The 12,324-nt window shown below is 42.0% G+C and overlaps 1 protein-coding gene across 1 annotated transcript; it reads left to right on the top strand.

Annotated features, from left to right (window-relative positions):
* LOC8066697 (agamous-like MADS-box protein AGL80) lies at positions 11,245–11,997 on the top strand. Its single transcript, XM_021462147.1, has one exon. The coding sequence runs from the start codon at positions 11,245–11,247 to the stop codon at positions 11,995–11,997; it is 753 nt and encodes a 250-aa protein (XP_021317822.1).

Here is a 12,324-nt window from a genome sequence, read left to right as displayed (position 1 = left end):
TGCTGTTGGAGCTACCAGAGTGGATGCTCACAGTGTCTCAATCCAAATTTGTCCCTCTAATGGCTGTCCCTGGTGGCTGACCTGTGTGTATGGGCCACAAAATTTCTCCAGGAACTGAGGGATATTAGAGCCCAGTGCGCTGGGCCTTGGCTGCTTGTTGGAGATTTTAATCTTATTTACAAGGAGGAGGACAAAAATAATTCCAATCTGAATAGAGCAATGATGGGAAGGTTTAGAAGATGGATTGATGATATGGAGGTCTCCGAAATTCCGCTCCACGGTCGGAAATACACATGGACCAGCTCCTTCTCTAACGCCTCCCCCACCCTTGTTAGACTGGACAGAATGTTTTGCTCGCTGGATTGGGAGGAAAAATTCCCTGGTTGTCTCCTGCAAAGCCATGCCTCTAGTGACTCAGACCACTGCCCTCTGATTCTTGGGCTCAAGGATACTATTGCCAGCAAGAAAAGATTCCACTTTGAAGCATTTTGGCCTTCTCTCGAAGGATTCCAGGAGGTGGTGAAGGAGGCTTGGGAGAGTGTGCAGCCTGGGCTATGCCCTCTCCAAACCCTGACCCTGAAACTCAAGGCCACAGCTAGAGGCTTACAGAGTTGGAGTCAGAGAAGGTGCGGGCACATTAGATCTCAGCTGATGTTGGCAAAAGAAATCATACACCAATTTGACATTGCGCAGGAAAGCAGGTCTCTTCAGCCCAATGAACTATGGCTGCGCAACAATCTCAAGAAACACTCTTTGGCTCTAGCATCCCTTCTGAGAACTATAGCCAGACTAAGGTCTCGGATTGGCTGGTTAAAGGAGGGAGACACCAACTCCAGACTGTTTCATCAGCATGCAAGGTATAGAAAGAAGAAGAATTTCATACCAAAACTTCAGGAAGGTGACCACATCATCACAAGCCAGGAAGACAAAGCGGCCGCTGTTCTTGATTTCTATGAGAACCTCATCAGTGCAGAATATGATAGAGAAAGAACTATTAATCTGGACACTCTTGGCCATCCAAGCTTTGAGTTGGAAGGTCTGGAAATTCCATTCTCTGAGGAAGAGGTTTGGAGAACCATAAAGGATCTACCTTCTGATAAGGCACCAGGCCCGGATGGGTTCACTGGCAGATTTTACAAAAGCTGTTGGCCAACAATCAAGATTGATGTGATGGCAGCACTTCATTCCCTTTGGAATAGAAACTTCAGAAATCTCTGGAAGCTGAACTGTGCTTATATTTCTCTGATTCCAAAAAAGCCAGATGCTATTCAGGTTAAGGATTTCAGACCTATTAGTTTGGTGCACAGTTTTGCTAAACTTGTGACAAAAATTTTGGCTAATAGACTAGCTGTTCGGCTTGATGAGATGGTATCCCCGAATCAGAGTGCGTTCATCAAAAAAAGGTTTATCCAGGATAATTTCATGATGGTCCAGCAGACAGTAAAATTCCTACACTCTCAAAAGCAGCCTAGAATTCTCTTGAAACTAGACATCACCAAGGCTTTCGACTCGGTGTCTTGGACCTTCCTTCTGGAGGTTCTCAGAAAATTGGGATTTGGCCCCCGATGGTGTGACTTGGTTAGTGGTCTACTGGCTGCTTCTTCTACCCAGGTGCTTCTTAATGGTATTCCGGGAGAAAGAATTCGGCACAGGAGGGGCCTCCGGCAAGGCGACCCCCTGTCTCCTATGCTCTTCATCTTGGTGATGGATGTCCTTAACAGCCTGTTCACTCGTGCTGCGGAGGCTGGACTGTTGCAACCCCTGTCCTCAAGGCCAATCCAGCATAGGATCTCCCTTTATGCTGACGACGTAGCCTTATTTCTGCGACCCACGGCAGCTGACATTAATTTATCAATTCAGATATTGAAGCTATTCGGGGATGCCTCGGGACTCAAGACTAACGTCCAAAAAAGCAATGTGCTACCCATTCAGTGCGCCGAGGAGGACATGGCCTGCATTCAGGACCTCTTACCCTGTGAGGTCATAGATTTCCCTTGTAAGTACCTAGGACTGCCCTTGACAATCAGAAAATTATCTAAGGAGCAGGTCCAACCAATCATTGATAGGGTGGCTGATCAGCTACCAGGATGGAAGGCTGACCTGATGACGAGAGCTGGCAGAGTGATTCAGGTGCAATTTGTGCTCACAGGAATCTTGATTTATGTGGCTATGGCAACTGATCTACCTCCTTGGGCTTTCAAAGCCATTGATAAAATTAGAAGGGCATTTCTTTGGAAAGGTCGAAGGGAGGCAAAGGGAGGCCACTGCCTCATTGGCTGGCCTAAAGTTTGCAGATCCAGGGATCTGGGTGGGCTTGGGATCGCAGACTTGAAATCCTTGGGCATCGCTTTGAGAGCAAGATGGCCGTGGTTGAAACGAAGTGCGCCTAACAAACCTTGGGCTAATCTACCTCTCCAAGTCAGCAAAGAAGTGGCTGGTCTCGTTTCAGTGGCAATGATAACGCAGGTGGGAAATGGAGCCAACACTTTCTTCTGGAAGGACAGATGGCTGGACGGCAAGGGTATTCAGGATATTGCACCTCTCGTTGCTGTCTTGATCCCTAAGAGGATCATGAACAAGCGAACGGTGTTGGAGGCTCTCACTGATGAGAAATGGATAGAGGACATTTCTGGCGGGGAAATAAGTATGGCAGGCTTAGCTCAATTCCTAGGCCTCTGGGACACCTTGAATTCGGTTCAGCTGTTTGAGGAAATCCCTGATAAGCATATTTGGAGATTTTCCTCCTCTGGTCTTTACACAGCAAAGAGCGCCTATGATGCTCTGTTTGTGGGGGCAACTTATTTTGAACCTGCTAAGAGAATCTGGAAATCTTGGGCACCTCCCAAATGCAAATTCTTCATGTGGCTTGCTGCTCATAATAGATGTTGGACAGCGGACAGATTAGCAAGGAGAAACCTCCCCCACCCGGAGCGATGTCCTCTCTGTGACCAACATGAGGAGAATATACATCATCTGCTCATTGGCTGTGTGTTCTCAAGACAGTTTTGGTTCTCCCTACTGTCACATTTCGGAGTTACTACACTTGCACCACAGCCCTCTGATCAGGCCTTTCAGGACTGGTGGAGAAAGGTCGATGAGGCCAGTAGCGGGGAGGTGAGGAAGGGGCTGAACTCTTTGGTGATTCTGGGAGCCTGGATCTTATGGCGACACAGAAATGACTGTGTTTTCAATGGTTCTGCCCCTAATGTTAATGTGGCTCTTAGTCTTGCAAGAGATGAAGCCTACTGTTGGAGTTCTGCAGGAGCTAAAGGGCTCTCCATGCTTTCGGCTGGAGTCTTAGTATGATAGAAACTTGGTCGTCCTGTTGGTAATTTCCGGTGATTTAATCCTTGTGCTCTAGTGGGTGGGTTTGAGTGGGTTTGAGTAGGCTCTCGGAGCCTTTGTAAGACTATATCCTCTTCTTTTAATATAATGATACGCAGCTCTCCTGCGTGTTCGAGAAAAAAAAGCATATCAAACGCATAGGTAGCAGCAGATCAAACACTAATAGAACCAGAACACTGAACCTTATCTCAGCTTGCAATAAACAGATTGTCCATGTTTCTTTCCCCTTCTCCACACCTGAAAACTCAATAAAAATATCCTCAAACAGCGCAGAAAAATATCCTTTAAACTTTGACGTGTGTCAGGTGCAAAGCTAGGAATAACGTCCATATACACAGAATAATTAGTAGTTAATGATGTGAGAAGTAACAGAACATGCTACAACACGAAGTTGTTTGCTAGGCTCCAGGTATTGACAGGGAAACATGCATGGAAGGCTATGTTTGTTTTAGCCGGAGGTTTTTTTTACGTGAGTATGATCTAGAAGCTATATTATCTCTGAGCAACAAACTTGTGGTGCCACAGTAGTACTATCTCTGGTGCATAAAAAAACTCTAGTGCTGCAGTAGTACTGTCTCTGCAAAGTTATTTGATATAAAACAAGCAAAGAAGAGATGCTCACCTCACATTATAAATAAAAGGGCAAAAGTCTACATAACCCCCTAAACTATCCAGTGTAGTCTACTTTATCCCCCGAACTATAAAACCGGATATTTTATCCCCTGAACTTTCAAAACCGGTCAAATAACCCCCTTGAGTGGTTTTGGAGGGTGGTTTTGTCTTTTCTTTATTATTTATTTCTGCTGAATATTTGAAAAATCATAATAAATCATAGAAAAAATATATAATGAAAAATCCAATTTTGTTGGACTCCCGATGAGTAGATTTACATAATGAATATATAATATAGTATACTTTAGTGCAAAGACTTTGCTATAGCTTTAAATCTATGTTTTTCTATAATTAATTAGAATAATTTATATATGTAGTTTCTAAGGTCCAATTGTGGTGAAATTTTATAGTGGGCTTATTATTGTATGCTTGAACTATAGTAAAAATTTCATACTCATTAGATCATGTATAACTTAGTTATAGATAAAGCATAGATTTAACAAGAATAAAGCTAAAGAAATCTATAACTAAGTTATACTTGATCCAATGGGTACAAAACTTTTACTGTACTTTAACCATACAATATTAGCTCATCAAAAAAATTCACCATAATTGGACCATAGAAACAGCATATATTAATTATTCTAATTAATTACAGAAAAACATAGATTTAAAGCTATAGCAAAAACTTTGTACTAAATCATATCATATTATATATTCACTGTGTAGATCTACACATGTTGAGTCCAACAAGATTAGTTTTTTCATTTTATGTTTTTTCTATGATTTATTTTGATTTTTCAAAGATTCAATGGAAATAAATAAAAAAAAAAGACAAAACCACCCTCCAAAACCGCTCAAGGGGGTTATTTGACCGGTTTAGAAAAGTTCAGGGGATAGAATATCTGGTTTTATAGTTTAGGAAATAAAGTAGTCCACCCTAGATAGTTTGGGGGGGTTATATAGACTTTTCCTTAAATTAAAAGGCAAGCCTAAAGAAGCCCAGAGAAACTAAGTGCTCGGAACCGGCCAAACTGTGTTTTATCCAATATGAGATTGAGGACAGCATGTTGAACTTGTACAGACGAAGAGTGATTGTAGTGTATCAAAATCACAAATAGCTGTTTCATGAATGTAAAAAATGCAAGGGACCACATTGAACTAAAATAAAATCATAGCGCAACACATGCTGCCCGACATTTCAGATCAAAGATCTATACAATTTAATTTTCTCCTATAAACAAACACAAGATTGATGATTTACATAATAAATAAATCCTACACACTCAACTAAACAATCGATCAAGGCCTCCAAGGAATCCTACACACTCAACTAAATCCAATTGCTTCAACTGACTATGTATGTATTATAAGGAGAAAAGAGAGGAACAAGATAGCATATGCTTACAGCTTCAGCAGGTGTCTGATAGCAGAAAAGGATGCCCGAATAGATCTAACAAAGTTATTATAATGCATATAACTACACCCGAAGAAGTAAGAAAATAAAGTCAGCACCTAGCAAACGCAATAAAGCATGAATTGACATGAAAGCAGATATATTGAAACATACATTTTATTTAACTCTGTCAAGTTACCCATCTCTGCAGGAATTAGCCCTTGCAAACTGGGCACCATCCTTAGGTTTGTAAGAGAACCCTTCCCATGTAGACAGACAACACAGATTCCCATTTCATGACCTGTCTAACAAGCAATTTTCAGTCTATTTCATTTTGCAAACAGATGACTAACACCACTGCTTAGTCAGCAGTAAGGCTGTAAGGATCACATTTGTGAACCAGCAAGAACTCATATATTTTATTTGGCTAGCCACACAGATCCTCCTATCAGGTTTGTCCTTCAGCGTCCAGCCCAAGAGATGAACTTAAATGGATCTGTGTTACCTTGGGTTGGAGCTTGCAGCCCAAGAATCGAATTGAGATGGATCTATGTTACCTTGCATTGGAGCTCCATTGGATGAACAGGGGAACCATCGATGTTGCTTCTTCGAGTCAAAGTTGGCCACGCAATTCAGAAGGTATTCATGAGCTCGATGTTGTTGTGCTTCTTCAACCGAGCTCCACCCCAGGTATGGCAGGGAACCGTCGGGTGCAGCTGTGTGCTTCTTCGACTTGGAGCTGGCTGGCACCTGGTCCTGCTTTCGTGCAGGGCTCTCTCCATGGAGATGGCGATGGCGAACAAGAAGTGGGGCGGCGGTGGTGGATGAGCTAGGTGGCGGTGGTGGAGGAGCGCCCGAGAGCGACCCTCATGTGAACGTCACACGCAAGAGAGAGACCAAGCGACAGCGAGGTGGAGGGATGTCGCAGCGGCGGATGGATGCCGGGGCAGCGGCGGAAGGATGCTGTGGTGGTGGCGGCCTCGTGATTGGGCGGCATCACAGGCGGAAGAAGAAAGCCATATCGTGAGCGGAAGAAGAAAGTCGAGTCCGACCCGTGACCGTACGGGAAACCCTCCCCGCCTCCTTGCTCGTGAATCATTTCCTCGTGGAAAATGAAGGGAAACGGGCTGCAAACCTCGGGTTGGTGGGCTTCCAAAGAGCACCAAAAATTGACCCAGGGGAGATTGGCATGGGAAAGATTGGCCCAGGGAATTCGCAGGGATCCCTACAGCAATTTGGGCTGCCAAAGAAGGCCTTAAGGGAAGGGGAAGGCGACGGGAAAGGAGGAACTGGAGGGTGGCGCAATTAGTTGGACGAGCAGGGAGGAGATGGGCGGCGCACTTTGATTTTGAGAGGGGGAAGGGGACAGGGAAGAGGGCGGCGGGCGGGGCAGATGGGAAAATTTTGAGAGATGAGCGGGGTAACGAGAGACTAGGGTTTAGACATGATGGGCTTGTGGGCCTTGAAATTTTACCATGGTCAGGCCTTAAACTTTCACCTGTTTCTTCTGTACACTCAAGAGCCATGGATCTATAGCGACAGATGGTCTGCCTTACTGTTCTATTCCAACTCACCATTTGACGCTATAGATAAAAATTTGTAGCGACCAATTGTTCGTTGGAACAAGTACATGTACCGACTCTTAGTTTGTGGGGGAGTTATAGCGACCAACAGTTTAATGCTGATAATGAACCTATAGTGACACACATGTGACGTTATATTAGTGTTGTGGTGTAGTGAAATCAGTGACAAAAAATATTGTCATAACTTCTATGAGAAAAAATTCAACATAATAGAACATGGCTAAAGAAATAAGATAGTGACGAAGCGATTTTTTTCATGGAAACATCGCCAAACATGTATCATGACAGATATTACATGATCTATGACAAATACAGATTGTCATAGAATGTCAAAGATTTTGTAGCCTAACTCTCTCATCTTGAGTCCAATTGAGGTGTATGAGTATTACTCGATAGAAAGATTTTTAATATGCTTTCAAACCGGGGTAGACGCACCCATCGGCAAGCTGGGGTGGCCACACCAAGTTAGCGGGGTTCAGAGTACACCCTTCATCTCCATGGCCCGATGAATTAGTAGTTGCGCAAGCACAGAGCACAAGTGCTGAGAGATGGCGATTGCCGTAGGTTTGCGATGGAAGAAATGACACTGCATCTTGTTGTTTGCTTGGCTTATTTAATATAGCCACAAACAAATGATAAAGAGGCCCATCACTCCGTGCCCCATAGGACAAAGCCCACACGCACAGGCCAAACCATGGAAACTGATTCTTTCCTCAGTCTCAACAGAGCTCCAACCGTATGGCACACATCTTCCTCCCTCCTCCCTCTCTGGTGCAGCTGTGCCTGCTGCCCGATACACCAGAGTTTCTGGTAGGTAGCCCAATGCTAGTGATATGATTGATGAAAACGGTCGAAAAACTCTTAAATTGTTTTCTACTTTTACATTTGAAATACGAAAACGAAAACGAAAATGGTAAAGTCGGACACGAAAACGAACACGAACTTACGAAATATCGAGAATTTCGAAAACGAACCAATTCGATCGGATTTATGTCGAACACGGTCGATATACGAAAACTCAATACGAAAAACCAATATATAGGCCTTGTTTAGTTGGCAAAATTTTGGTTTTTTGGCTAATGTAGCACTTTCGTTTTTATTTGACAAACATTGTCCAATCACGGAGTAACTAGGCTTAAAAGATTTATCTCGTAAATTTCAGGTAAACTGTGTAATTAGTTTTTATTTTTATCTTTATTTAATGTTACATGCATACGACCAAAGATTCGATGTGACGGGGAATCTTGAAAATTTTTGCGAACTAAACAAGGCCATAGTACCAAGTGCATGACTAAAAGTATATATAGGATCAAGTTCAAGTGCATATAATAATTAAAAAGTGCATGCTCCTTAGTCTTAGGTATTTAATACAATAGCCCATACATAAATACAAGTTTAGAATAAGCAATTAATAGCTAACATGAACACAACTAGCCACTAGTAGAAAGAACGCAGATGCATGGTGAGTAGTTTGTAATTGGGCTGTGTGACCCTACAGTTGACTAAATTCGGTTTAAACCAAATTTTAAATTCGAAATATTTCATATTAAAAGTAGAAAAGTAGAAAACGGTCGAAAAATGTCAAAACCGTTTTCTACTTTTATATTTGAAATACGAAACATCTAAAATACAAAAGCAAAAACGATAAAGTCGGACAAAAAAAATACGAATTCGATCGGATCAAATATAGAAAGCGGTTCGGTTCGGTTCGGGATATTTCCGTTCCGTTTTCATCCTTAGATATGATAGCGAGAGGCATCTCAACATCTAGAAATAAGAAGCGGACAATGTAGATCCTACTTGCTATACTTAACGCTATACTAGTGGTATGTCTGTTCTTGTGAAATTCATTGTTGGTATAAATTAAATGGACACAAGTAAATATAGATATTTGCAAGCGCACAGATATTACACCATTGTAGCACTTTAGCAAGATTAACCCAGTTTTAATATGGAACCCAAAGGAATAGTAGGTGATGCTTATTTCAAGTTCTATGCATAACTGAACTTCACAACCAAGATCAGATAATAGGGAGAATAAAGGAGATCACTAAGGTCTATCTAATTCCAATCTCTATAAGCTTGCGTTCTATCGTTCTATCATAGACGATGTCTTATAAAGAACAAAACTAGAGTTTCTTCTATATAAGCACCACTATGATATACTACATCAACCAAGGAGCTACCAAGATTAAAGCACTCAAAATAGAGTTGCAAACTTGAAGAACGATATAAACAATTGCTTATTTGAATCAGAAGTTGATTCCTAGAGAATCTTAGAAGCAAGCTCTAGGAGGAACTTGATCCCGTAGAATATAGTTGTAAAGAACCACCGACAGGCCAGAACTCCTCCAAAACTCTGCTCTCTCTCACTCTATCTCTCTATCTCTAATTACAAGACTATCTATGGAGAACTAATCTTCTTGATTGCGGGTCTAGATCCTAGTGGACATATGAATTAGGGTTTCTAGCTCTTCATTATATAGCCTAGGAGAATCACGGTGAGCCCTTGGATCAAACCGACCTTAATTTACGGCTGAGATGCATGCTAGGAGGCAATGAAAGAGTCTTTAGAAGGAGGAGGCAAAAGAGTTCTGATCCAGGCCGGTCGGCATGGGCCCTAGGCCGGTCGGCCCTGGATCTTGTTCACTTCGACGTGAAGTCTTCTAGGGTTTTCTAGAGTCTTCTAATGTATATTTTGTCGCAGTTAAGTTTAATCTTTTTAACTGTTTAATCCTCATTTGTATGTTTTCTAAAATATCGCTGAATTCACCAAAATTCATGGAAATTGTCAGTAATAACCTCCTATTCTATCATATTCATTATTTTAACTACCGTCAAGATTCATCAGTGCTCAACCTATATGATAACTTCATTATAGCCCATTGATTGATCTTTATAGATGTTGACACCAATAGTGCTAAATAGATAAAACTGCAACCACACGGCTGTGAATGTATCTTTCACCTGGAAGTATTACAAGGTGTTGTTTTCCACAGGGAACATGAAGTGAACTAACAAAGAGTTAGGTTTGTTCTAGAATGACACAGGGGTATATGATAGGTTGGGTAGAGAAGATTTATGTGGTTATGATCACTAGAGAAGGTAAGGTAGATACAAAAGATTGTTCATGTTAGGATGACTATATGAATATTATCAGTGGAAAGGGCTGTGGAGGGTTCCTATCCTCCTAGCAGGGGTGGTCCTACGATTTTGATAGTTCCATCAATCCTTTTTTGTTGAATATGTCTCCTGTAGAGATAAACCACAAGCGCTATCTGAGGCCAAGAAATGATCTCATGTGTGTTTCCTGCCTTCCCAGATGGACCCCTGTGGCCCCCTTGGGGAGGTTGCTTAACCCACTATGTGGGACCACTAGCCTATGTTTTCTCCTATATTTCCACTACAGTCAAATAGGGTGCATGTTCATGTGGAACTAAGTTGTATAAATATGTTCATGGTTTGCTTGGATCCTCTTCATTTCACTACTACAAAAATGATTTTGCGAGGCACTGTCCAAACATTAATGGAGACATTCACAAAATCCAACCGCCTCAAAAAATGCCTCAGGATTGTTCAAAGGTGGATGTTTTTATTTACGGAGGCTGTCACAATTAACCATCTCAAAAAATTGATTTATGGAGGCGGTCAAAATTGTTCGCCTCGGTAAATCGATTTATGGAGACGGTAAAAAATGTCTGCCTATGAAAATAGATTTATGGATGAGTAAATGCTATCAAGTTATTCCTTGTGGATCTAGCAGCATTTAAATGATATTTGAGCACTATCTAGCCTATCACACACAATCTTTCTATCTGTGTAGAATGTTTTTCTTGTGATTGAATGCATTTAAGAAGTAAGAAATATGTTTTGATAGTTACTTAAGGATTATTATTATTATATTTCTGTAGTAGTAAATGCTTGCCATAATACCATGTTGTGATTAGGAAATTTATAATTGATGTAATTAAACATACTTACTATTGTCTAGTCTATCACACAATACGTATATGGCATGTTTTCTTGTGATTGATGCATTTATGAAGAAAAAATAATGTCCTCAGCTATAAGAAGGAAAAAAATAAATATGTACTTAATTTTGGCAGTGAATTAATGATTTCCATATATAATATCATGGTATGAGTAACCCATTAATCGCTGCTATAAGTTGCTCTAGACTCCTCCATGGATCTATATATATATATATAAACCAGCCCTCTCCTCATTTCATCTCAACACCAAACAGCCATTTCCTTTTCTTTATATAATTCTTGTAGTTTACCAGCTAGGATATTGCTCTAGGGTGCTATGGCACGCAAGAAGGTGAATCTCCAGTGGATCTCCAACAACGCTACTCGGCGTGCGACATACAAGAGACGCTCCCAGGGCCTGGAGAAAAAGGCTAGTGAGCTCACCACACTTTGTGGCATCAAGTTGTGCGTAGTGGTGTATGGTGAGGGCGAGGCTCAGCCAAAGGTGTGGCCATCGGATGAAGAGGCCAAGGACCTCCTCATGAAATTCAACAACATGCTAGATGTTAGTAGCCTCAAGAAGACAAAGAACCAAGAGGACTTCCTCCACAGTCGCTCCTTGAAGCTCCATGAGCAGGTGAGCAAGTTGGAACTTGAAAATCGCGAGCGTGAAACCTTGGACCTCCTCCATGATAGCATGTATGGAGAACGCCCAAGCCTCATTGGCACTGACAAAGATGAGCTCCTTAGCCTTAGGGATATGGTGGAGATGAAGATGAGAAAAATCAAAGCACGGCTCCAGCAGCTTGTTGTTGGGCAGGGAGTCCTCCCACAGCCATTGCCGCAGGTAATGCTGCCAGTGTCATCCTCGTTGCAGACACAAGCTTCTTCCTACACCTACAATGAGGAGCAAAGAATGTCAGTACTAGAGGAACACCGTCCCTGGCAGCAGGACTCGAGACTTGCCAACCTAGCCCCAAACTACAGCTGCCCCAAAGCCGGTAGTAGCAGCGAGCCCAGTAGCAGTGGGTGTGAAATGATGCACCCTTACAATCTGGGTACTTTGTCAAGGCCCCCATCGGCACGCTAGGGAAACAAATCCCATAGTGTGCATGGCCAGATCTTATATGTTTTTGTTGCATTTTGCCGGTTGCTATTAAGGGTCCTATCTAAGAGTCATTTGTTGCATCTCATGTCTTGTGCTTAGCGGCAGAAGTTATCTTTCATGTTTTTTGGCATGTAACAATATGTATGCATGAATCCTTGTATCCCTTGCAGTTGTTAGATCAATTGTATTAATGGAAGTTATATTTTGTTGTGTTGCAACTTTATTTACACATATCTAGATGAATGGTACAAAGCAGGGGGTTTTGCCTCTGATTCTTGCATGGTATATGACCATTGGCGGACGCACGGG

Source organism: Sorghum bicolor, chromosome 5, assembly GCF_000003195.3.
Source record: "Sorghum bicolor cultivar BTx623 chromosome 5, Sorghum_bicolor_NCBIv3, whole genome shotgun sequence".
Classification (NCBI taxonomy): domain Eukaryota; kingdom Viridiplantae; phylum Streptophyta; class Magnoliopsida; order Poales; family Poaceae; genus Sorghum; species Sorghum bicolor.
This window is presented reverse-complemented; position numbering and strand designations above follow the sequence as displayed.

Bases quoted from the DNA above. Each gene is read 5' to 3' on its own strand.
- LOC8066697 (XM_021462147.1), top strand. From the start codon at position 11,245: ATGGCACGCAAGAAGGTGAATCTCCAGTGGATCTCCAACAACGCTACT.